Source organism: Orcinus orca, chromosome 6, assembly GCF_937001465.1.
Source record: "Orcinus orca chromosome 6, mOrcOrc1.1, whole genome shotgun sequence".
In the NCBI taxonomy this organism is placed as follows: domain Eukaryota; kingdom Metazoa; phylum Chordata; class Mammalia; order Artiodactyla; family Delphinidae; genus Orcinus; species Orcinus orca.
In genome coordinates, this window is record NC_064564.1 from 119018831 (window position 1) to 119040813 (window position 21983).

Sequence of the window (21983 nt, forward strand, 5' to 3'; positions counted from 1 at the left end):
AGACCTGCCTAGAGTGAAGATGGGGACCCCTGGGGGGTGGAGAGGAGTCAGGCCAGTGCCACAGGTAGGGACCATGGCCGGGACCTGACCGGCCACCCTCACTCCAGGCGTGACCCTGAGTGACCCGCCAAGCCTCACCCGACATCTGTGAAAACAGGAAGGGATTCAGTGAGCCCAGCACAGCCCAGCCCCACCCCCCGTGGTCCCTCCACTGCCAGCCCGTTGGCTCCTGGGCCCCTCACACTGCGCCACAGCCCAGAGCTGCTCCCTGAGGAGACCTGAATGGGCTCATTCCCGACACCCCACATGTGGACCGTTGACCCAGTCCCGGGAAAGTCGTCAAACTTTTCCAGCCACCTCCATCAGGTGACCTCTTTAAGCATCCCTCACTCACGCTGGTCCCCACGGGGACTTTGCAATTCACCCCAAAGGTAAGAGAGCACCCCGCGACAGGAGGCATGCTGGGCACCCCGTGTTCTCTGGGGCATAGGTTTAGGGGTCCCCTCCTCACGCCAGACGGCTAGTGAGCGGCCTGGCACTCCCGGGGCTCCAGGCCTTTGGCGAGCGGTGGCCGCGCTGTGCTTTGCAGGCTGGACTGTGGCCAGGAGCACGAGGGCCACACACCCCCTCTCTGGGAAGGACAGCCACCACCTCAACCCCAGTTTCAGGGTGCACAGTGCATTCGACTCAATTCCACAAGTGTCTGTGCCAACCAGCAGCGGCAGCCCTGCGGCCCCGTCCTGAAGTCGCCGTGCAGGCTCGCTGTCACGCCCTCTCCCCCCGCCCAGCACCTGTGCTGGTCCAGGTGGCTTACCTGGGCCACCCGACCCTCCCGCCACCCCACCCCAAGGCCTCTGCCCACAACCCTGGCTGCTCCCTCCAAGACCGAGGTCTCCTGAGCTGGGCCAGGCCAGGCCAACCCTCTCCCTGCACACAGCCCACCTCAGCAGTCGCTTCCCAGGCGCCGTGAGACCAGCCCCTTCGGGAGGCCCCCAACCAGCCGCTGCAGGAAGACGAACGACAAAATCCAGCAGCCCTGGGGACAAGAGTCCTGTCAAGCTGGAGTAGAGGGGCCTGGCAGAGAGCGCCCACCAACTCAAGCGGACGGCGCACCGACGGGGACACCCCTGAAACCCTCTGCAGTCGCGGAACCATGGTGCACGGACAAAATACCAAAGTCTCCGGACACCCGCTGTTACTACTCTGTTCCCAAAGTGCTTCCACTGGCCGGGGGCTCCCAGCTCAACAAAGCCCCTTCCATTTGGGCTGGTGGAGGGTGTCCCCGACTGTCCAGCCGCCCACGCTGCCAGACCCTCAGGTCACCCTCATCCTGGGGCGGGTGGAGACTTGGAGAAAACCTCTGGGGAAACAGGCATCAAATCCACACATTAATAGCTCCACTGCTGTACATAGAAAGAATTCTACTTATTTTGGTACAACGCACAAAAAAGTGCAGAACAGCCACGTGCAGCTCCGAGAATCATCGCACGGCAAACCCGTGCCTCCACCGCCCAGGAGGCCCCACGGGCACAGCTGTGAGTACCCATTCCCACGGCTCTAGAGCCGCCGTGTGAAGAGCCCACAGCTCTGTCGCCTGGTCTTCTGTCGGTGACCCTGGGGCGGCCTCCAGGCCGGGCTCTGTGCACAGACCTGGGTGGGGAGGCACCCAGGAGAGCGGCGGGCGTATCCAGGGGCCTCGGCGGCCCGTGCCATGGCTCTCCCATGTCTGTGAACTGACCAGCATCCCTTCCCCAGAGCATCAACTCACGCTGGCCCACGTCCTTGTCATCACTGGTGCGATCATGTAACTGCAAGTGGGGTCGGGCTGCTCGCTGCTCTAAAGCCGTTAAAGAGACAAGGTTGGTGGACAGGAAAGTTTGCTTTATTTCCAAGGCCAGCAACCGGGTGGGGGGCGGGGATCAGGGAGGGGGGAGGGCAGACTCGTGTCCAAAGGCCGACTGGCCCCCCACTGACAGGGGACAAGAGGTTTTACAGACAGAGAGAGGGGGCTACATGCAGAAACAGCACAGTCAGCTCTGACACTCACCTTGAAACTGGTCCTGCGGTGCTCTGACCAGCGTCATCTTGACTGTTTTAGGTACAGTTAGTCTTCAGTTCCAGGGTCGGTTTGTTCCCATTTCCTCGAGGCCAGTTCTCAGAACTGTGGCAGCTTATGTCATGGCTACAGCCTGGTCATCATGTAGGTAACTTCTTCCACCTGGTGGGGTTTCAGTATCTATAAGACAGCTCACAGGATACAGCTCAGAATATTATCCATAGCCCTTGAGGAGGAACTAAAGGTCCTTGACTTCGCTTAATGACTAAACTATGATTATTTGGTCTCCTTTGACTGTTTTCCTTTGCTTCTGCATTTTCTCACTTCTCTGATTAAAGTTATTCTTTGGCTAAAATTTTTCCACAGACAAAAGGCTGGCGGAGGACATGGTGGGGAAGGACCAAGGGGTCCTGCTCCGTTTCAATCAGGCATTTTAGTTTTAGTCATTTAGGGCATCGGGGGTGGGGGTGGGGCTGAAATCTCATTATAACTTTCATTTCTTGGACCACTAATGGGGCTAAAACACTCTCTCATGGTTTTGGTGTCTTTGTCAAATGATAACTGAGGTCTGTGGCCCATTTTCTACAGTTGTGTCTTTTTCTTGTTGATTAGCAGCTGCTCTTTATATATCGTGGACAGGAGCCCTTGGCTACGTGAGTAGTTTACCTCTGCCACCCTGGGGCTGAATTTTTCACCCACTTCATTGTGTCTTGCAGGGAATGGGGCTCTAGTCTCTGACAGTGCAGCAACTGGTGGCTTCCAGCTGGACTCGGCCAAAGGGAGGCCCCCCAGGGAGCAGGATCGAGAGTCTGGGGTACTCACCCCCCCCACTGCCCCTCCCTTAAGCTGCACCTCAGCCATGTTGTGTCCTTCTTGGGGGCCCTGCCTACACCTGCAGCCCAGAGTCCACCACCTGCCCCCCGAGGCCCCTGAGCCCAGGGTGGTAACACCTCCCTTGTGGGCTTCTCCTAACCCTTCCCACCAATTCCTCGGGAGCCCTTTCCCCAAACGCTCTTTCATTACCCCTCTGGATGTGCTCACTGTTCCTGCCGGAACCTTGACCACCATCCTGCTGTGTGTGTCCTGCGGCTGCTGTGCCAAAGGACCACAGACGGGGCTGAGACAGCAGCGTTGTCCTCCCGGTACCAGAATCCCGAGTCAAGGTGTCCATGGGGCTGGGCTCCTTCCAAAGGCTCGAGGGGAGGACGGGTTGTGGCTACATCCATCCAACCTCCACCTCTGTCAGCACGTGGTCATCTTCCAGTCACCCTCCCTCTGCATGACTGTGTCCACACTTGTCATCTTTTTTTTTTTTTGCGGTACACGGGCCTCTCACTGTTGCGGCCTCTCCCGTTGCGGAGCACAGGCTCCGGACGCGCAGGCTCAGTGGCCATGGCTCACGGGCCCAGCCGCTCCGCGGCATGTGGGATCTTCCCGGACCAGGGCACGAACCCGTGTCCCCTGCATCGGCAGGCGGACTCTCAACCACTGCGCCACCAGGGAAGCCCCCACACTTGTCATCTTTACAAGGACACAAGTCACATTGGGTCGGGCCTACCCTGTGACCTCATGTCAACCGACTAACTCTGCAAAGACTCTACCTCTAAGCAGGGTCCCATTCTGAGGTCCTGGGTTAGAACTTCAACCTGTCCCCAGGGTGGGGCACATCCAACTCTTAACACTGCTGGAATTTCTCTTTGTATTTGACGTAAGGTCAAGGTCAAGGTCAAGGTTCATTCTTGTCCTTATGAGCAAGCAGACGACCCAGCACCATGTATGAAAAAGGCTGCCTCTCGCCCCATTTCTCTGCAGAACCATCTTCACCCTCAGAAGTGCCCGTACGCGGACTCGAGGGTCTGTTTCTTGCTCTTTGGGTCCATTTCTTTTTCAGCGTCACACAGATTACACGCTGGCTTCAGCACTACAGCTCATGATGAGAACAGGAGTCTGGGAGAGCCAATTCTACCAAGCTGACCTTCAGGAGAGTCCCGGCTATTTTTAACTCGCGGCATTTTCAGACATCTTGGAATCAGTGGCGAAGTCCCATAAGACATATACGCTGCTGGAATTTCGATTGGGACCCTATTGTTCTTAGAAAAAGAACTGACATTTTTATAGTATTGAGGCTTCTAACCCACGTACACGGTGTATGAATGTATCTAGTTTACCTTAATTTCTCAACACCAGCTTATGGTTTACTGTGCAGAAGCCTGGCACCATTGTTGCCTTGGATTTGTTCCCAGCTAATTGATTTTTTTCACTGAGTTGTAAACGAAGTCTCTCTAAATTTCATTTTCTAAGTATGCAGTGCTCGTGTACAGAAACAGTTCATTCTTGTGTACAGAGCCTTTCTAAACTCACTAAAGAATCTGAACAAGTCACCTGCAGGTGACCTGGGCATCCTCCACACGGGGTCGCGTCACCTAGGACCATCTCAGGTTCGCCACTTCCTTGCACATCCTTCTGCCTTTCCCTTCCTGGAAGCTTCTCATGCTTCCCCAAGACAGAGGTCAGTTGCCCTAGTATTTTGTAAACCCCTTAATCAGATGAGGACACACCCGTTAGTTTCTAGAGCGGCATGAGTTTTTGCCATGAATAGTTGCTGACTTTCATCCAGTGCCTTTCCTGCAGCTAATACCACGATCAGAGGATTTTCCCTCCGCTCTATTAAGTGATGGAATCATGGACTGATTCACGATCCCTAAACCAACCTAGCAGTTCTGGATGGAACCCTACAGGTTGTAAAGTACCTTCCTTTCCACAGATGTGGCTGGATTCACTGTAGGGTGTTTACCTGCGCTCCTGAACCTACGTTCATGGGTGGGTGTGACGTTCAATTTTTCCTTTCTCGTAATGTCCTTGCCCGGTGTTGACACCAAGGTGTGGCACTGCGGTACCAAAGGAGGGGCTCTACCTGGGGCACAGTCGGCTGCACAAGGCCACCGCTTCAGTGGGGGATGAGGGAGGGGGATGGGAGACCCCACACGAGCATCTTCGAAGGGTCTTGCAGCCAAGAAACGGGCCGGCAGCCAGCAGCCAGGGAGCATCGTCATTGCCCCTTCAAAGGTGAGGAACTGAGGCTCAGAGAGCTAAGGACACAGCCCTGGTTGGGGGGGGCGGGAAGTGTCTGCACTCACGCTGCTCTGCCCTGTGCCCCACGGCCCCGGGGGTCCCTGTGCAGCACAAGGGAGTCAAACTCAGTCAGGCTCCAGCAGGGGAGTCGAGATGGGGCACATCCCGGCTCCCGCTTGCAGCCCCCTCACTCCCGCTGTGCCTGGCTCTGCCCAGATGGTCCACTCCAGGGGAAGCGCCCGGCAGCATGGCCCAGGCTGTGTCACGGAGCCACCCCTGTCCCCCAAGCCAGGGTCGTCGGTCAACCCCCGGTGGGGAAGGGCATCCAGGGCTGCCGCTCCCCCGGGGCCACCCCCCGAGTCCCAGGGCCCCATGACCAAGCCACACAAACGTCTGGGTGGCTGTCAGAAGGGAGACCTCAGGGCTGCCCAGGTCAGCAAGCGGCTCTGTGACTTGATCATTGATGGGAACACAAGGACCCTGGAAGCCTGCCCAGGCGGACACACCCGCTGTTCCTAGAAACAGCATGACTGCACCACGCACGGGCAGGGGGGCTGTGGACAAGGGCAAAGTGGCCATTGTTGGCCGCAGGCTCAACAAATAGAAGGTAATTGTGGTCAATGGGAGGGGGCTGGTGACAGCCCGCCACGTGGCCAGGAACCTCTCCCGGCAGGGGACAAAAGGGCCACCACCACGGGCTCTGGACACCTGTCCGAGGTGCCGCCGGCCATACCTCAGCCCCCCTGACTCGCCATGAGCCTCCTGCTGCTGGCTGTGGGGCTGACCCTGCTCGGCTGCCCCCAGGCCCTGCACTGGGGGCCCCAGGACCCCAACTTCAACGAGACTCTGGTAGTCAGCCGCGGGCGTCGGGTGTGGGATGGAGAGGCGGCTGGGGGCAGCAGCCACAGGGACAGGGCCGGCCGGCACCAGCGTCCCCCCCTCTGCTCCCCAGGTCAGCGGCGAATGGTTCTTGGCAGGGATGGCCTCCAACCAACCCAAACTCCTGAAGGAGGACAAGGACGCGGGGCTGCTCGTCCACCATATCCAGGTCACCCCCAGGGCCCTGCAGCTCCACCTGCACAAGAAGTAAGTCAGGGGCAGGTGCGGGCAGGGTGGAGCCCAGGTGAGTCGCACGACCCTGTCCCCCGCCCCCCTCACAGCCTGCTTTCCGGGCTCAGAGGTGATGTGGGGCGGGGCGAGGGGCTCGCTGCCTGGAGACGGACACGAGAGTCCAAGGTCCAGGGTGGCCGAGCTCCCCCAGTCCCACCGAGGGGCTGCACGGAGAAGGCCGAGCCCTGCCTTCCAGACGCGGGTTCCAAGGCGACCTGTCACCCCCTCCCAGGGTAAATGGTGCATGCGTCCCAATTACGATGATGGCAAATAAAACGAAAAGGAAATTTCAGTACCGGCTGGAGGGTAAGTATAGACTCGCCATCCTCCAGCTCCACCGCTGGAGGTGGAGTGTGGCCCCGTCCGCCCGGCCCCACGCCACCCCCAGTTCGGGGCTGAGTGTGGCCAGGAGCCCCGCTGCCAGGACGCCCACCTTGAGACGGCGTCCCCGGGCTGGGCGCGGCACCCCCGTGGCACCGGCAGCAGTGGCGGGCACGTGTGGGCGGAGGCGTCCAGGAAGGGCCCGAGGGCCACACCCGGTCCTGCCCAGCCCGGGGCTCCGCTGGCCCTTAGGAGCAAGTCGTCCAGCCCTGTGAAGGGACCAGAGGGGTCCCAGAGTCTGGTTCTTGTCCCGCCTCCCACCCTGACCCCCGGGGTCACAGATGCCGACCAGAACAGGCTTTTCCTGGAAAAAGTGGACCCCAAGAGCTACGTCATCCTCTGCAACCACCGCGAGAAACGTGAGGAGGTGGTGGTGGTGAACCTGCTGAGTAAGTGCCCAGAGACCCCTGCCTGCCTGTGCCCACACGTGGACCACCCACCACCCCGCAAGGGCAGGGCGAGCCCCTCCCCCCGCCCCCTCCAGGGACACCCAGTCCCCAGGGAGGACACCGGGCCACAGGCAGCAAGACACAGGATGGACCCCGGCCACCTCGAGGCCGTCTGGACCCAGACACCCTCAGACTGTCCTGGGGCCCCAGCCCTTTATCCCAATGTGGAGTAAACAAAGGACAGGAGACAGCAACGACCAGGACCCAGAGAAGAGGCCTGCTCCCACCCCAACGCTGGGCCTGTCCCCATAGCCACGCCCACACCCCGAGAGGGCAGCCTCCCAGCCCCCAGAACCCCACCGCCCGCGGTCCCAAATGACCAGCAAGACAGACGGCCCCTGGCACTGTGCCCCCAGGCCGGACACCCGAGGCCAGCCCGGACGCCCTGCTGCTGTTTACCAACTACTGTAGAAGCCATGGGATTCACCCCACCAACATCATCAAAGTGACCGCAACTGATGCGTGCCCACGCCTGCCCCAGCCTCGGACCTCCGCTCAGCTCGCCACAGATCACTGCCCCCGCGCCTGACAACGGGGAGGCTGCCGGGCCCAGGTGGGTGACCTCTGACCCTGTGGGGACGGCAGCAGGGGATCCCCTGGGGGTGGGGGTCGGCGGCAGGTGCCGCTCAGCACATGCGTTACCAGCTGCTCCACGCGGGGCCTTGCCGTCTCGGAGACTCAGGATGCAGTGCCGGGGGGCGTGGGAGGGACCCAAGGTGGGGACGCCCATCGGGCTGACCCAGGCTGACACGGGCAGGGCCAGCGGGGGGGCAGAGGGGCCTGTGGACACACTCGGGGTGGGCCTGCAGGTGGAGGACTATAGAGGGCAGACCTTGGGGGTCCAGAGCCTGGCACGCGGCTGCCTGTGACAAAAGCCCCTCCCCATCGCCTCCTCTGTCCCTCAACAGACGCCCCCAGGCCGTGACCCGCGGGAGGGCCCGGGGCGGTGGGGAGCCAGCTGCCCTGGCTCTCAAGACAGTGCCCCGCCCCTCCCGCAGGTCTACCCCTGCCGTCCCCCACCACTGAGCCTGCCGCACCCCCGCTTGTTCACAGGGGTGTCTCCCAGGCACCGAAGGACCAGAAGATCTCGGTTAACCCAAGGAGCCCTTCAGCTGCCCCACCCCCTAGCAGCAGCCTCCGCCCTCCTGGAGGCCTGTCCTGCTGTGTCCAATAAATGATTGACCCAGACCCAGTGTGCTCTGGGGGGCCTCAGCCCGAACACAAGCGTGGCCAGTGCCAGCATGGTGACCGGGAGCTGCCCACTGACACCCCATCCCAGGCCAAGGCTGCTGGGGACAGGGGATGGGGACCCTCCTGGCGACACCAAGCTGGCCTTGGACTCACGTCCACGGGGTTTGGAGAAGCTGCTACAGGTTCACCAGGACACCGTTCAGAGCGCAAAGCTGGGAGATGGCGCAGGGAGGGGGCGAGGCCAGGCCCCACGGCCACCCTGGTCCCCTCAGGCTCGGGGCTGCGGGCAGTGGCAGCCCCAGGGCTCACCCCGTGGTGGTGCTGTGGGGTGAGACCCCGGCAGTGGGGTCTCCGGGCAGAGAGCACAGCTCCGGTGGGTCGGCCAGCAGAGCGCCTGCAGGTTAGGGGCCCCTTCAGACCACACCCTGGTCTCCCCTAAATGACAGTGGCTGAGGCCCTAGGGGCGGACACGGTGGCTGGGCAGGCAGCAGAGGACGTGTCTTACCCTCCTCGAGCTGCCAGAGCCTGGTGGGTACCCCCTAAGCCCCCCTCCGACGCACACAGTGCCCAGCCAGGGCTCCCACCTGGGGCCAGGGCCCGGGCAGCCCACTTGAGTTCCCCATCAGCCAGGCCCCCTCCACTGGACCCCAGCCTCAGGGAAGCTCCCTGCCCCACAGCGGGTGAGCCCCTTTGCTCCCCCAAGGGCTGTACCTCGGGCCACTGTCGCCCCAGGCCAGGGGGCTCTCTCCGGTGGCCAAGAGTCCCCCGAGGCCGTGTCTTGGGCCAGGCTCCCAGCACCCCGGGGCACATGTCACAGGCAGGGGTATCAGCCAGCCAACACCCAGCCCCTGGCACAGCTGAGCCCGCCCACCAGGCGTGGGAAAGTCAAGTGCATTCGGAAAGAGCCCAAGGGGCCATTTGTGCGAAGCCAGGCCTGCCGGGATCCCAAGGGGCTCCCGCAGCTCACAAAACACGTCACACACACACACAGAGGCTCAGACGGTCGCGCACAAACCACACACACGCACACGCGTGCGCGCGCGTGCTCAGACGGGCCAGGCAAAGGCATCTGGGGCAGAGGTCACAGCCCTGCTTTGAGCACCCCAAATGGATATAAAAGGACGTGCTGGTGGCAGGGGTGGGGGGACAGCCTTCTAAGCCTGGTCTTCGTCCTTTGAGGCTCCGTGATGCTCTGATGGGGACGGTGGGGTGAGTGCTGGGCCCTGACACCACGGAGGAAGAAGCCGCCCTCCGGCACCACCTCCAAGGACACAACTCCCACACCCTCCTGCTCAGACCCTGAAACGTACCAGAGACGTGCCTGGGGGCACTGTTAGCCCTGGAATCCCTCCCCCATTTGTAAAGCAAAAGCCGTTAAAAGAGAGAAGACCGGGGAATGGGAAGCCGTGTCCTCCAGAGGACCCTGGGGAGTCAGGCTGTGGCTGTGATGCTGCTGGACTCGTCCCCCGGAGCTGCCCTCCATGAGGGGTGGAGACGCTGCAGACCCCGACACTCCTCCCCAGTGTCCTTCTGTGCTGCTTAGAACCCTTTCCACCACCCCACCCAGGGCACCGGGTCCAGGAGCCACCTGCCCCAGCAGAGGCCGTGTGCCCGGTAGGTATCCTGACCCCTGGCCCCTCACTGATTGAGGAGCTGCATTCTGAATAAGCTGCCCCCCGCCCCAATTCACAAGCCCCCGTGAAGCACAGGCGCTGCACCCCTGGGGCTACCGGGGGGGCAGCCTGGACAGGGACTTCCCAGCCATCTGGGATCTGGGCTGCGCGCACGCACTTGGCCGTCTTGGCTACACGCGACCGCAGGAAGCACCGGGACAGGACAGCGGCCCAACTCGGCCCCGCAAAGAGGCCAAGGGCGTTCTCCAGGGTCCCACGCCCCTCTTCCTTGCTGAAGGGTCTGCGTCCTGGTGGCCACTGTGCCATCACCTGGCCTCCAACGTCCATCCCAAACCCAGGAACAGGGCGCTTTCGGGACAGTCCCCGAGCAGGCCCAGAGCAGGCTGGGGGGCAAGGACTCACTGAGGAACGATGCCCTGGGAGGGCCCACCCAGAGAAACCCCAACACGGGGAAACAAACCCACCACCGGCTGCCCCAGGCAGCTTCGCGGCCACGGAGATCAGCCTGGGGACAGGCCCTGAAGCTTCTGGGCGAGGTGTCCCCTCCACCTGCCACCCCGCCCTTCACCAACAGCTTTCCTTTTCGGGTTAGGATCCCCAGCATTTCAAATGAATTGAGTGCAACCAACCTCCACGCTTACAATAATAAGATACAATTTCTAAGACACGTAATGGGATTGTTTTCTGCGCCGAGAAGGCAGCACAGGGCATCCATCCATTCAGCGAAAGCTCCTGGCCTGACTCTCCCGAAGGCAAATGCAGGAACTGGGCACGTCAGCTCGACCCCATCAGCAGAGACGGGGGAGATTCACATGATCCGGAAGCTTCTCTCCCACCACCCTCAGAAGCAGAGCCAGCCATGTCCCTGGGGCTCGGGGAGGTTCCTTAGAACCGGCACCACCAAGGGCACCCCCTGCAGGAAGGGCTGGCCAGGCCCCGGACAAACCAGACACCAACTCTGGCCTCGCTGGGTGCTCCCTGCCCTGGCACCCAGGCCCCATCCAACGGCAGCGGCTTTAGAGTGCACGGGAGCCCAGGCCCCCCTTGCCATGGCTCTGCACATGCCACCTCCTCCAGCCCCATAAGCAGCAGGTGGGGCGCTGACCCGCTGGTCCACGAGTGGACACTGTGGGTGCCAGGGCCTCCCTGGGCTGCTGCCTTTGCAGGGTCCGCAGCTCCGAGGGCACCAGCTGCCTGTGTCGAGGGGCTGGGGGCCACCTGCAGGTCCCAGAGGGGTTAGAGACGGCCAGACAGGGCCCGCGAGGGAAGGGGACCACCTCCGTTTGCACCCCTTCCGACCACCAGCCCCGAAGCCCATTTCTGCTGAGACCCCTTGAGAGAAGAATCAGGACCCACATCTGCGGGACCTCCCTAGACCCCACGCCTCCATCATGTGGCTTAGCTTCCCTGCCCTGTCCACCAGCACGTGGCCACAAGAGTGTCCTCTTCTCCTCTGGAAGAGTCAAAGATTCCAGAAGGTTCTGGAAAAAGGAGGAAAGGGAGGGACTCATGGTGGGCCCTGGAAGGTGGCCAGGTCCAGCACCCACAGGGGACACTGGCTCCCGGCCACGGCGTGAGCTGCAGCTCTGACCCCTGCACAGGAGGGCCAGACCAAGGCCCCCACCCTCGCCACCGTCAGGTACGACCCTGAAGAAAATACTGAAGCCAGGTGGGCCTGGGCATGGCTGCCCTGGGGACCTTGTCATGCCATGGGCACCCTGCTGTGCCCAGGTGGCAGGCTGTAGCACCCGCTGGGGGATGACGAGGTGTCCTGGGTTTCAAGAGACCAAAGGCGGGGTTGGAGGAAGACTGAGCCTGTTTCTGGCTCCTTCAGGCCTGTAGAGTCCAGCTTCCAGGGCAGGTGGGGCCTGTCCTTTGCCCAGGTGTCCCCGTGTGTGGGGGAGCACACACGGGGGGGTGGGGGCGGGCACACTGAGGCCAGGCTGGTTGGGTCAGGGTCTCGGGAGGGCTGAGGCCTGAAGCGAGGGTACCATTTCTCTCACTCATTGGGCACCTGGGTGGGAGATGGACAGGATGGGCCTGGCCTTACCAAGAGAAAGTCACGTTGGTGGTAGGCAAGGCCCTGGCACCGTGCTCTCCAGACCCCTGAGGATGAGCAGTGGCCGGCCCCTCCCAGGTGGGCAAGGAGGCCCTTGGCTGTGCCAGGTTCCAGGTCAGGACCCGTGACCAGACGCCGTGTGAGGCTCCTGGGCAGCCCTGAGCACCCTGACCACGACACCAATGGGGAGTGACCCAAGGTGGCCTCGAAGTTCGAGGAGGAAGATGGGCAGCAGGGAGGGCAGGAGGCGGCAGAGGAGGGGGAGGCAGGGCTCGGGGAGAGTGGACGGCGGTGCTGGCAGAGCAGCTGGCCACCTCCCAGCTCAGCCGGCTGACAGACCCCAAGGCGCAGCCACAGACACTGCCCAGCAACAATGCCCGGAGCTGAGAGGTTGGTGGACCTGGGAGAGGGTGCAGCCTGAGGGTGTCTGGGGTCCTGCCGAGCCCCACGTCCCCCTCCGTGCAAGCAGCAGCCACTGTCCTACTTCCGGGAGCCCCTGGGGGTGGGGGGAGGAGAGCAGGTCACCTAGAGAGCTGGGGGTGTTATGCTGAAACCCCCTCACTCCCCAAAACAAGCCTGTAGTCACCACCGTGCTTTCTAAATCCACCCCGAACACCCAACTGCAGCCAACAGGGTAATTTGCTTAGAAAAGGACCAGAGCAGGGGAGGGGTGGAAAGCAAGCTGTTTGCGGGACCCCCAGCTCCTTTCCGCTCCAGCAGCCGTGACAGCCCAGCCCCCACCAGGCCCAGGCGGCAGCCCTTTCTTCTCCCCACCTTGGAGGGAGGTCAGCTTTCCCAGCACTCCCCCAGGCAGCGAGGGAGGTCTGGCCCCAGACGGCCGTCCGTCCCGTGTGGGCATCTGGAGCGGCGCCCGTCCCGTGTGGGCGTCTGCAGCGCTGCCCGTCCCGTCGGGGCGTCTGCAGCGACGCCCGTCCCGTCTGGGCGTCTGCAGTGACGCCCGTCCCGTCGGGGCGTCTGCAGCGGCGCCCTGTCTGACGCAGCAGCTTTGTGCTCGTGGTCCCAGGGCCTGCGGGACCCGACCCAGGACCCTGGCCCAGGTGCAGGGTTGACGGCTGCTCTCCTCCCACGATGGGGCAGGCACCACTCACCCACCCCTGCTATGGCCCCGCCAGCCTGCCTGGGCCCCTGGACCCTTCTCAACACCAGCTCCGAGCGCCACCCCCTTCACCAGCTGGAGGCAGCACAAGTGAGCCCTCCTGCCACCCGAGGTGGGGTCCTGCCCCTCGCCTTCTAAAGGTCTAAGTGGGGAGTTTAAGGGTCAGGGTGAGTCCACCCACCCGCTGGGGGTCTCAGTCAGGCTTTTGAACAAGTTGAGTCCCAGCTCCCGGGCCTCCCTCCCAGGGTGCTGGGGTGAAGATGCCCAGGGCTCCAGAAAGGGACAAGCAGGGATCAGGGTGGGCTGAGCCCCTGACCAGCTTGGGTCAGAGACTGGCACCGCCTTCGCTGTGACTGAAAGGTGATGGGATTCAGGCAGGGTCACTCCTTACAGGAAGCCAGTGCCTCCCCGATCCTTGGGGACGGGAGCAGCTAAGGGTCCAGACGCGAAAGCCAAGCGGCCTCCGTCCCACGCCCCCCAACGGGCCCTGCACGGGGAGCACCAAGGCCAGCACCTCGAAGGCAGAGGTGGTTCCTTTCCCAGGTGCCCCCGCTGGTCCGGAAAGAGGCCTCCCCAATGGACCTCTGTGGGGCCCCTCAGACCAGCCTCACGGGCGCAGGGAGTTGGGTCCCACGCCTGCCTCTTGGGGAGCAGACCAAGGACACAATTCCCCATCTGTGGACCCCTCCCCTCCCTAGCCCCAGGGCCGGGTTATTTAGGGATCCCCCAGACCAGGAACATCATAGGAACAAATCCCCAGGCAGGGGTGGCTGCACTTTGAACAGAAGCTGCACCATCTGCCCAGTGAATCGTGTTAATTATACGAAATCTACACAAGTTTTGCTTCCTCCAGAAACACTGCTTTTCCTCTTTTAATATCCAGCCTCCGCTTCCCCAGCCCCCCGCCCCACAGCCTCGCTGGAATTAGAGCACAGCTGCAGCCCAAACCCCAAAGACAATGCCCAAGCATGCGGCAGGAGCTGCTGCAAAGGCCCCGTGCCCCGCGGCCTGGCGCGACCCGGCCCTCAGTAAGCAAAGAAGTCGGGGAAGATGGTGTCTACCTCCTCCCGCAGGGCCGAGCTGGGGCAGCTCACGTCTGAGCTCCATGGCTCCAGGGGCCCGTCGGGGGGGTCCTGGGAGCCGGGCTCATGGTCACCCAGGAAGCTGGGCTCTGCCCTGTCCAGCACGCTGCTCCTGGCGGGGACCCGAAAAGGGGCACTGCTGCCTCTGCCCTCCAGGGACCCTGGAAGCAGACGGGACGTGTCAGCAGAACAGGCAGGTACCCCAGGGCACGCAGAGTGGACTCAGTGTGCAGAAGGGGGCCCCCCTCTGCCCATCTGTCCCACCCAACCAGGAAGCCCTCTGCTCATCCTTGAGGTGGGAACAGAGGACCCCTGACCAGGTGGGTGGGCCCACTCCTGCCGGCCCTGCTTGAGACGCAGAACCAGGAAGGGGCTCCCCCACCCCATGAAGCCAAATCCTGCAGAGACGGGACTCATCGCACGTCCAGACGCCTCTGTGGGGACGAGGTCTCGGGAGAAGGCTCTGAAACTGACTCGCAGCCATACACACGCAACCCCGTGTTGCCGTGCACTCGAGCGCACAGATAACTCCCCACACACCGCTTGTCGTTCCCACCAGTGGTCCCCAAAACCAGCAGCAGAGAAGAAAACGGGAGCTCGGAGACAGACGCTGAGACCTTAGTGTCACACAGCAAGCTGGACCCCATCCCATCTCCCCAACAGCCCCAGCTGCCCGCCCAGCCCGCAACAGGACCAACCCAGACCCCAAAGCCTGTCCCAGGTTAGGGGAGGAGGTGGCCCGGGCCGAGCACCCCCCACTCACCCAGCCACCAGTCAGGACTGGCCGTCAGCAGAAAGGACGACCCATCTTCGACGTCATACCCCGACACAGACCTGGATGTAACAAGGACACCCTCACCCTGAGTCACCCCAGCTGGACCCCAGGCCTTTCACCTCGAGAGAAGAGCATGGGCCCTGAAAGGCAGCTGTGGGTTCAGAGACAACGGGGTGCGCCCTCCCAGCCGGACCCTGAGCCCACCCTCCTGCCTGCCCCGAGCCAGCCCAGCCCGCTGCTGCTTCCTCTCCAGCCCCAGCAGCTCCCGGCCCACACCCCAGCTGGTAGAGCTCGCAAAACACAAACTCACTTACTGTCAACCAAAACGGATGACCGTTAAGGAGACAACAACGTTTCCGGAAACACGTTAGAAACCCACATACGTGGCAGGGTCTGGCTGCTCCGGGACCAGGCCAGCAGCCTGGGCCATCCAGGCAGACACCGAGGACGTGAGGGGCAGAAACTTCCCGGGCAGGGGGTCCAGGCAGAGCTCGGGCAGGGCTGGGAGCAGGCATGTAGCGGGTCACGCACACACCACTGGGACACCCACCTGGCATCCAGCGTTATGGCCTTGTCAGTCCCTTGACCTGGGGACCCAGCCCGGCCCAAGCAGCTCTGAGACTCTTCGCTCACCAGCGGAGAGGGTGGCTGCCGCGACCACAGCATGGGCGGCCTCAGGGCCCTGGAGGGACTCAGGCCTGGAGACCGGAGGACCAGGCTGGGCGGCTCTGGGGGGGAAGTGAGGCGTGGGTCAGCCTTCCCCACCTGGAGAGCAGCCCTCCTCTGAAGACCTGAGTTCCTGCCCACTGTGTCCTGCATAAAGAACCCATGAATTTCAAGAGCAAAAAACCAACAAGTAACTAGGAGCAGATAGATGGCCAGAGGTGAGGCACCTGACACCTGGGGCCAGGGAGGCTTCCTGGTGGAGATGCCGACTCGGCCTCAGGTCAACCATGGGGGACTCGGACCTGGGGACCCTCACGCTTCCACCTCTTCCTCCATCTCCGTGATTCCTGACCAAGGACTTCACCCTCAGACCACCGTGCTGTGTGATCCCTGCACCCTCACACCCTGAGCTTGAGTCCCGACCTTCTTTGGGGGGCCCAGCTCTGCTGCTGGCCCTGGCGACAGCAAGACCCCTTCCCCGCCTTGAGGAACACACCAGGGGAGGGGGAAGGCACAGTCTCGCCTCCCGTGGCACTCGCAGACTGGCAGCCGTGGTCCAAGCAGTGACCAACCGCCATGGCAGGCATCCAGCATGAGGGAAGTGCAGTCATCACACTGCCCTGGGGGCCTCGTCGGAGGCAGCACGACGGGAGGACAAGGGCCCGCTCACGCTCACCAGGCAGGGCCGGCAGCCCACCCAGCACTGCGGCCGCCCCCACCGGGGCCTTACCGTCGTCCACATCCGCAGCTGCACGGCTCGGGGAAGCCTGCTGCCTGAAGCACGCAAAGACAGAAGGAGAAACCTCTGAACAGTCCGCACACACCATGCCCGGGAGTCCCCTAGCCCCACTGGGACACTAACATGGTCACGCTGGACGTTCCCACGCCGGGGTCCGGGGCACCTGCTGGGGTCTGACTCGCCAGGGCCACCTGCAAAACATCCTTCTGCCACGTGTGCCATGTCTCCTTCGTAGAAGCAAGAACCAAAAACGGAAATAGACACAAAAAACGCAACACAGACCATCAACCAGAAAACCCACAAAAAAAGCAGGCTGTGGTCCCTCACTGGCCACCCTGCCTAGGGCCCCAGAAGTCCTCCCTGAGTGCAGACCGTGTCCTCAAGACTGGGGGGTGGGGGCGGGAGGGAGGCTGAAGGCGATGCCCGCCTGGGGACCTCACAGCAATGGGCCTTTTACCCATACCAGCCTTGGCACCGTGGGCAAAAGTACAAAGAGCATAACTGGAGAACACGGCTTGTCCCCGGGGCTCCCGCAGGAGGTGCTGTGCACAAACGGAGGCGTGTCTGCAGAAACGCAGCAGCCCTGGCAGTGCAAGGCGGAGGGCAGAGGGAAGCCAGGCAGCCGGGTGGTCAGAGCTGCCCGGGGCATAGGGGGGGATGCCCATGGCTCCTCCCCAGAGGGCTGACAGGGCTGCCGCAGGGCAACTCACAGCGTGCTTCTCCCAGCCGGGCACCAAGGCGCTGGCGAGCCGGAGGAACTGCACCGACATCTCCAGGACTGAAGCCATGTCCTCCCGCCGGCCATCGAACTGGGGCAGCAGGGCCCGCAGGCGCTCACAGCTCAAGGAGATCCGCTTCCTGCCTCCAGGGAAGTGACCACCGACCATGGGGCAGTCTGGCCTTGACCCGGAAAAAGCACCGCAGCCACCAGAACCTCCTGAGCCCTTTAGGGATCGTGTCAGCACACACACTGGCCCAGGACCCTGGACCCCAAGCTGCAAGCTATCCAGATATTTGCCGCGGGCTGCAGGCAAGCCTGCACCGTCACTGCCTGGGGGTGTCGGTTGCACATGCACAACCTCGAGGTGCCCAGGACTTCAGATCAAAGAAAGGGCTGCAACGGTGGCCCTTGGGACCCCCACCACCAAAAACGTGTGTTATATTCACCTCGGGGATGTACTAAGCGTTCCCTTACCCGACAGACGGCACGAGCCTGTCCCAGCCACCTGAAACCAGCTCGCGGGCACAAACCTGACCTCCTCTGACCCCCAACCCCACTGCGCGGCCCCCACCTGCGCTGCCTCTCGCTGAGCACGTTCCGTGGGAGGTAGGAGACTGGACCCTTGGCCACCGCAGGGGCCTTGGCCTGGCCTGAGCCGTGGCAGAGATCCTCGCAGCGTAACTGGGTCCCAAACAGGAAAGGGCCGCTGCTGAAAAAAGCCAAGAGCGCCAGGCTCTGTGATCCCAGAAAACGCCCCCGGAGCCCCGAGGCGGTGATGGACATCTTGGGAGGCGGGCGCAGGACAAGGCCTGGGTCGCCCAGGAACACGGCCCTGGGCCCTACCTCTTGGCACCCCTCCCTCTTTCCCCCAAAGGGCCGGGGGTCGGGGTTCTGCCCCAGGCGGGCCAAGCTGGGTGGGGACGGGGATTCGGTGCATTTGAATTGGATAGAAGCGCCAGGTCTGGACACCCCGAGCACCTCCAAGCAGGGGCGTCCCAGCTGACCCCCTCCGGCACCCCAAGCAGGGGCGTTCCAGCTGACCCCCTCCGGCAACCCCCCCCAATTCTCACCTGCACCCCTCGGAGCCGGGGGCTCCGGGAAGCCCAGCGTCTGACGCAAGAGCCCTGAACGCCATAGGCACGCAGCTGGAGCTAGTGGAGAGGCCAGCAACGCGCCCGGGCCCCCACGTGCGCCCCGCCCCGGCAGGCCGTCCTGCAGCCCCTCCCCCTCACGTGCACTCGGCCCACCCCCACGTGCTTCCCGCCCAGGCAGCACCTGGCCCGCCCCCACGCGCGCCCTGCCCCCACGCGCCCCGCCTCCCTCACATGCGCTCTGCCCCGCCCCACGCCCGCGTGCAGTGAAGCTCCGCTCGCCGAGAAGTTGCCAGAAAGAAGCGGCGGCTGGGGTAGGTGGTCAGAGTAGGTGGGCTTCTTCCACCCTTTCCGGGTGGTCGGCGCAGCTCCCGCTCAGTGGGGTCTCCCCTCACCTACCCACCGCGGGCGCCCCCGGGTGCCAGCCCCGAGCTGGGCGCTACCCTCAAGGGTCTCACGACTGGGGGGGCCAAGTAGACTACGAATCTGTGGAGGGAGGGGCAGGAGGGTGTCCTCAGGGCGAGGTGGTTTTCAGGAGCGAGCTGGGCAGCGTCCCAAGCAGGAAAGAACGCGAGCCCAGGCGGTTCCCTGGGCTGGCACGTGGGTGAGGTGGGCAGGTAGGATCCCCTGTGTGGCAGGAGGAGTTGGACTTACCTGAGTGCAGAGGGGCCGGGGAGCTACAGGTGTGGGAGGAGAAGGTTTCAGGATCAGTGTGGCCCGTGGGGGACGTTGAGGCCCAGGTAGGGGAGCTAAGATGGGAGCGGGGAGGCTGGTCAGCCAAGATCTATGGGACTCCGGCCGGTTAAGGATGGGCAGAGGGCCCCACCTGCCTCTGAGGGCCTGCAGGTCCAAGGTTCACTTGTGCCCGTCCCCCAGATGGCATCTCTTGCAGGGGAAGCTCTGCCTAAGCCAGTGCCACTGCCCACTCAGGAGCGAGGAGGCTTTCAGGCGCCTCCCAGCCTTGTCTCCGATCCCACGCACCCTCTCTGTGCCTTCCCTAGCACCCGGGCTTGCCTGAAGGCTGGCTGGCCTTCCTGCCTCTCCCACCCCTGCCGCCTGCCTGCCGCAGGCCCGGACCTTCATTCTCGGGGCTGAGCCCTGGCTCTGCCCTCACACAGGCCTTCGCTCCTGCTCTCCCTCCCCGCCCCCCACCTCCAGATGCAGACTCACTCCACGAAGCCCCCGTCTCCAGCAGCTTCTGGGCGGGGAGCTCCCCAAACACCTCACTCTGCCCGCTTTTAGTGCACAGTGTGAGTGGTTCCAGGTCTGTGCGCACCTCGCCGGGTCTCCAGGGGCCGTCCCAGTGCTGGACATGAAGCCCACCGGGGCTTTGTTGGAGGAGTGATGGAAGGAAGGGAGGGAGGAAGGGAGGGAGGAAGGGGAAAGTGGAGACTGGTCCTTTTTCAGAGAGGTGGTCCTTTTTCAGAGAGGTGGACCTTTAAGGGGAGGGGAGGGTACTAAAGCTCTATTTCAGTCAGGAGGACTTCAGAGCAGTGCTGTGGGCTGTTGTGGGCGTGGGGGGCAGTTGCTGGGCGAGTTCACAGGGAAGCGAGGCAAGAGGGAGCTGGGGCAGGTGTCACTGCGGTGGTCAAAGTGCGCCCCAGGTGCTGGGCCTGGGACGGAACCAGGTGACAGAGCAGAGCCCCTGCCCCCCGGGAAGCAGGAAACCTGTCTCCAACCGAGGAGGGGCTCAGGCCTGCAGGTGGGCGTCCTGGGGTGGGGCTTTGGGCGGCGGGAGCACCCAGAGATGGGCGAAGTGCAGCCGTGGGAGGTCCTGCCACTTGAGGGCCTGGGCCCACGTCTCCACTCTGCTCAGCTGAGTCCTGAAGGTGGCATGGGGGAGGGGCCGGCCAGCCCAGGCTGGGGCCGCAGGTCAGATGCTGGGGGACTGGCGGGGGCGGTAACATGTTGCACGTGGAGTCAGGCCATGCAGGAGAGGCGGCAGAACCCCAGGAGGCCGGGCCTGGGATAAAGGGAGGGCTGGGCAGGGGACAGAAGTCGCCTCGCGATTGAGGGTGATGCTGTGAGGATGGGTGGGCCGGAGATCAGGTTGGGGAGCCAGGAGGCCAGGGCCCATGTGCTAGGCCCGCACTCCCGACAGAAGGGGGCGCTCCAGGGCCTCTGCTGTCCAGTCCTGCGCAGCCCACAGCCTGGCTTCTGTGTTGAGTCCAGGGAAGGCTGGGGATGGCCGGTTCTGCCAGCACGTACGGCCCGGCATTTACGGGAGGTGCGAGAAGCCCGGCTCCTTGCCCTGGGAGGGTCCCCCGTGCCCAAGAGAGGGCAGTGCCAGGGCAGACCCCGCAGAGCATGTTGGCCCGGGTGTCCAGGGGCACAGTGGGGGCTTTGGCGGAGAGATCCCATCTGCTGGGCTGCCTTGCTGGAGCAGGTGGGCTGGAAACCAGGGCCTGGGGCTCTCTCCCCTTCCTGCTCCTGGGTGGGGAGGGATGGACACGCCATTGTTCTAGGGGCTTGGCTCCTACTTGGTAGAGAGGGGCCAAGTTTTGGTTTCTCTGAAGCTCTCAGGAATGTTACCGGGCTTGCCAGAGTTTCCCGTCACTGACAGCATGCCAGTCATCTCGTGGACCAGCCAGCCAGAGGGCACCTCCAAGGGGCCCGCAAGATGGACACACCCTGGCAGGAGTCCTGGGGGAGGGCAGAGACCTGCTGGGGGCCAGGGGTGGGTGGCACTCTTGCAGCAGCATCCTCCTCTCAGGAGGAAGTAGGGAAAGTGCCCAAGAGGTAAGACTGAGGATGAGCCTGGGGACAGGCTGCACTCCTTCTGGGGACTTGGGGGCAAGCCATGCCTTTGCCAAGTTCACACACACGCGCGCGCGCGCGCGCACACGCACACACACAGTATCTGTTCAGCTTGCTGTTTTCTGGAAGTAAACAGGGATGGGACTTGAGACTCCTGCAGATGTCAGGATCACGAAGTACATGCCATGCACCCTCCAAATCAGCTGGCCCAGCTCCGCCCTGACAGCCCCTGCACTGACCACCCCGCTGTGGGTGGCTGGGTTGGTGCCCCAGGCCGTGAGGTGAGATGAGCTGCGCGGGTGATGCTGGCTCAGCTCCCCCACCCCCGCCTGACGCCGCAGTCCCTCGCCGTTCTTTGGGAGACGCCTCCCTTCCCTGTCTATTCCTCTGTGTTTCCGCCACGCTTATGGTTCAGTGAGGGTCAGGCCAGCACTGGGGACAGAATAGAGGGTTCTACCTGCGGGGGCGGGGAGCAGCTGAGCCAGGGTGGCAGTGTGAGCGTGTGGGGCCCTCCAGCGGATCCCCCCGCTTCCTGGATGCCTTCCTTTGGGTCGTGGGGTTGCAGCAGGCTGCGGGCCCTCCTCTGCCTGTTTGCCAGGTGCTCCGTGTGGGGCTGCGGCGAGAGCAGAGCAGGGCGGCCGCGCGCCGCAGAGGTGCAGGCGGCGGCAGGTGGCAGCGTGCAATCACTCCTGCCTCCAGGGGTCCGACCTCCCTTCCTTCTCCGGGCCCAGCGGCCTCCCAGGTGTGCCGCGAGGACGGACAGACGGGGTCTGGGTGCAGGCCTCTGCAGGAGTGACAGGTGCCGTGGGGGGATGGGGGTGGGGCAGGTGCTGATCGGCCGCCCCTCCCAGCGGCTCAGAGCGAGGGCAGGATCGAGCAGCGCAGGCGCCATCGCCGATGCTCGCGCTTTAAACAGGAAGCGCCCAGAGGCCCCCAGCCCTCTCGGAGCCCCTCCCACCATGCACCCCTGCCCCTGGGGGCGCTCTTAGGGTTTTCTAGCCTTCGAAGAGCCTCTGTCCGGTTTCCCGGGATTACGGGGGCGCCGAGCGTCGCGATGGAGACGGGTCCCCGGGGTGGGATGCG

At 63.4% G+C, this 21983-nt stretch overlaps 2 protein-coding genes across 6 annotated transcripts; one reads left to right on the forward strand and one right to left on the reverse strand.

The window, feature by feature from the left end:
• Positions 1–5838: 5838 nt before the first annotated feature.
• LOC125964681 (uterocalin-like) lies at positions 5839–8257 on the forward strand. Of its 2 annotated transcripts, none has more exons than XM_049711019.1 (6): positions 5839–5977; positions 6081–6214; positions 6471–6544; positions 6901–7008; positions 7425–7621; positions 8122–8257. In XM_049711019.1, exons 1-5 carry the CDS (start codon positions 5882–5884, stop codon positions 7595–7597), a joined length of 585 nt encoding a protein of 194 aa, XP_049566976.1. In that variant the 5' UTR covers positions 5839–5881; the 3' UTR covers positions 7598–7621; positions 8122–8257. The 2 variants fall into 2 exon arrangements, with proteins under 2 accessions (XP_049566976.1, XP_049566977.1); XM_049711020.1 differs by having other exon boundaries at positions 8067–8251.
• Positions 8258–13887: 5630 nt separating this feature from the next.
• On the reverse strand, positions 13888–21933 carry SOHLH1 (spermatogenesis and oogenesis specific basic helix-loop-helix 1). 4 transcript variants are annotated; one of them, XM_049711724.1, is made up of 8 exons: positions 19314–21933; positions 18798–18892; positions 17042–17761; positions 16455–16558; positions 16323–16366; positions 15477–15654; positions 14915–14985; positions 13891–14312 (listed from the first exon to the last, which is right to left on the reverse strand). In XM_049711724.1, the coding sequence occupies exons 3-8, from the start codon at positions 17216–17218 to the stop codon at positions 14095–14097; spliced, it is 792 nt and encodes a 263-aa protein (XP_049567681.1). In that variant the 5' UTR covers positions 17219–17761; positions 18798–18892; positions 19314–21933; the 3' UTR covers positions 13891–14094. The 4 variants fall into 4 exon arrangements, with proteins under 4 accessions (XP_049567680.1, XP_049567681.1, XP_049567679.1 ...); XM_033415131.2 differs by lacking the exons at positions 18798–18892; positions 19314–21933 and adding an exon at positions 18123–18248 and having other exon boundaries at positions 13892–14312; positions 17042–17189; positions 17624–17761; XM_049711723.1 differs by lacking the exons at positions 18798–18892; positions 19314–21933 and having other exon boundaries at positions 13888–14312; positions 16455–16522; positions 17042–17189; positions 17624–18060.
• Positions 21934–21983: the final 50 nt, after the last annotated feature.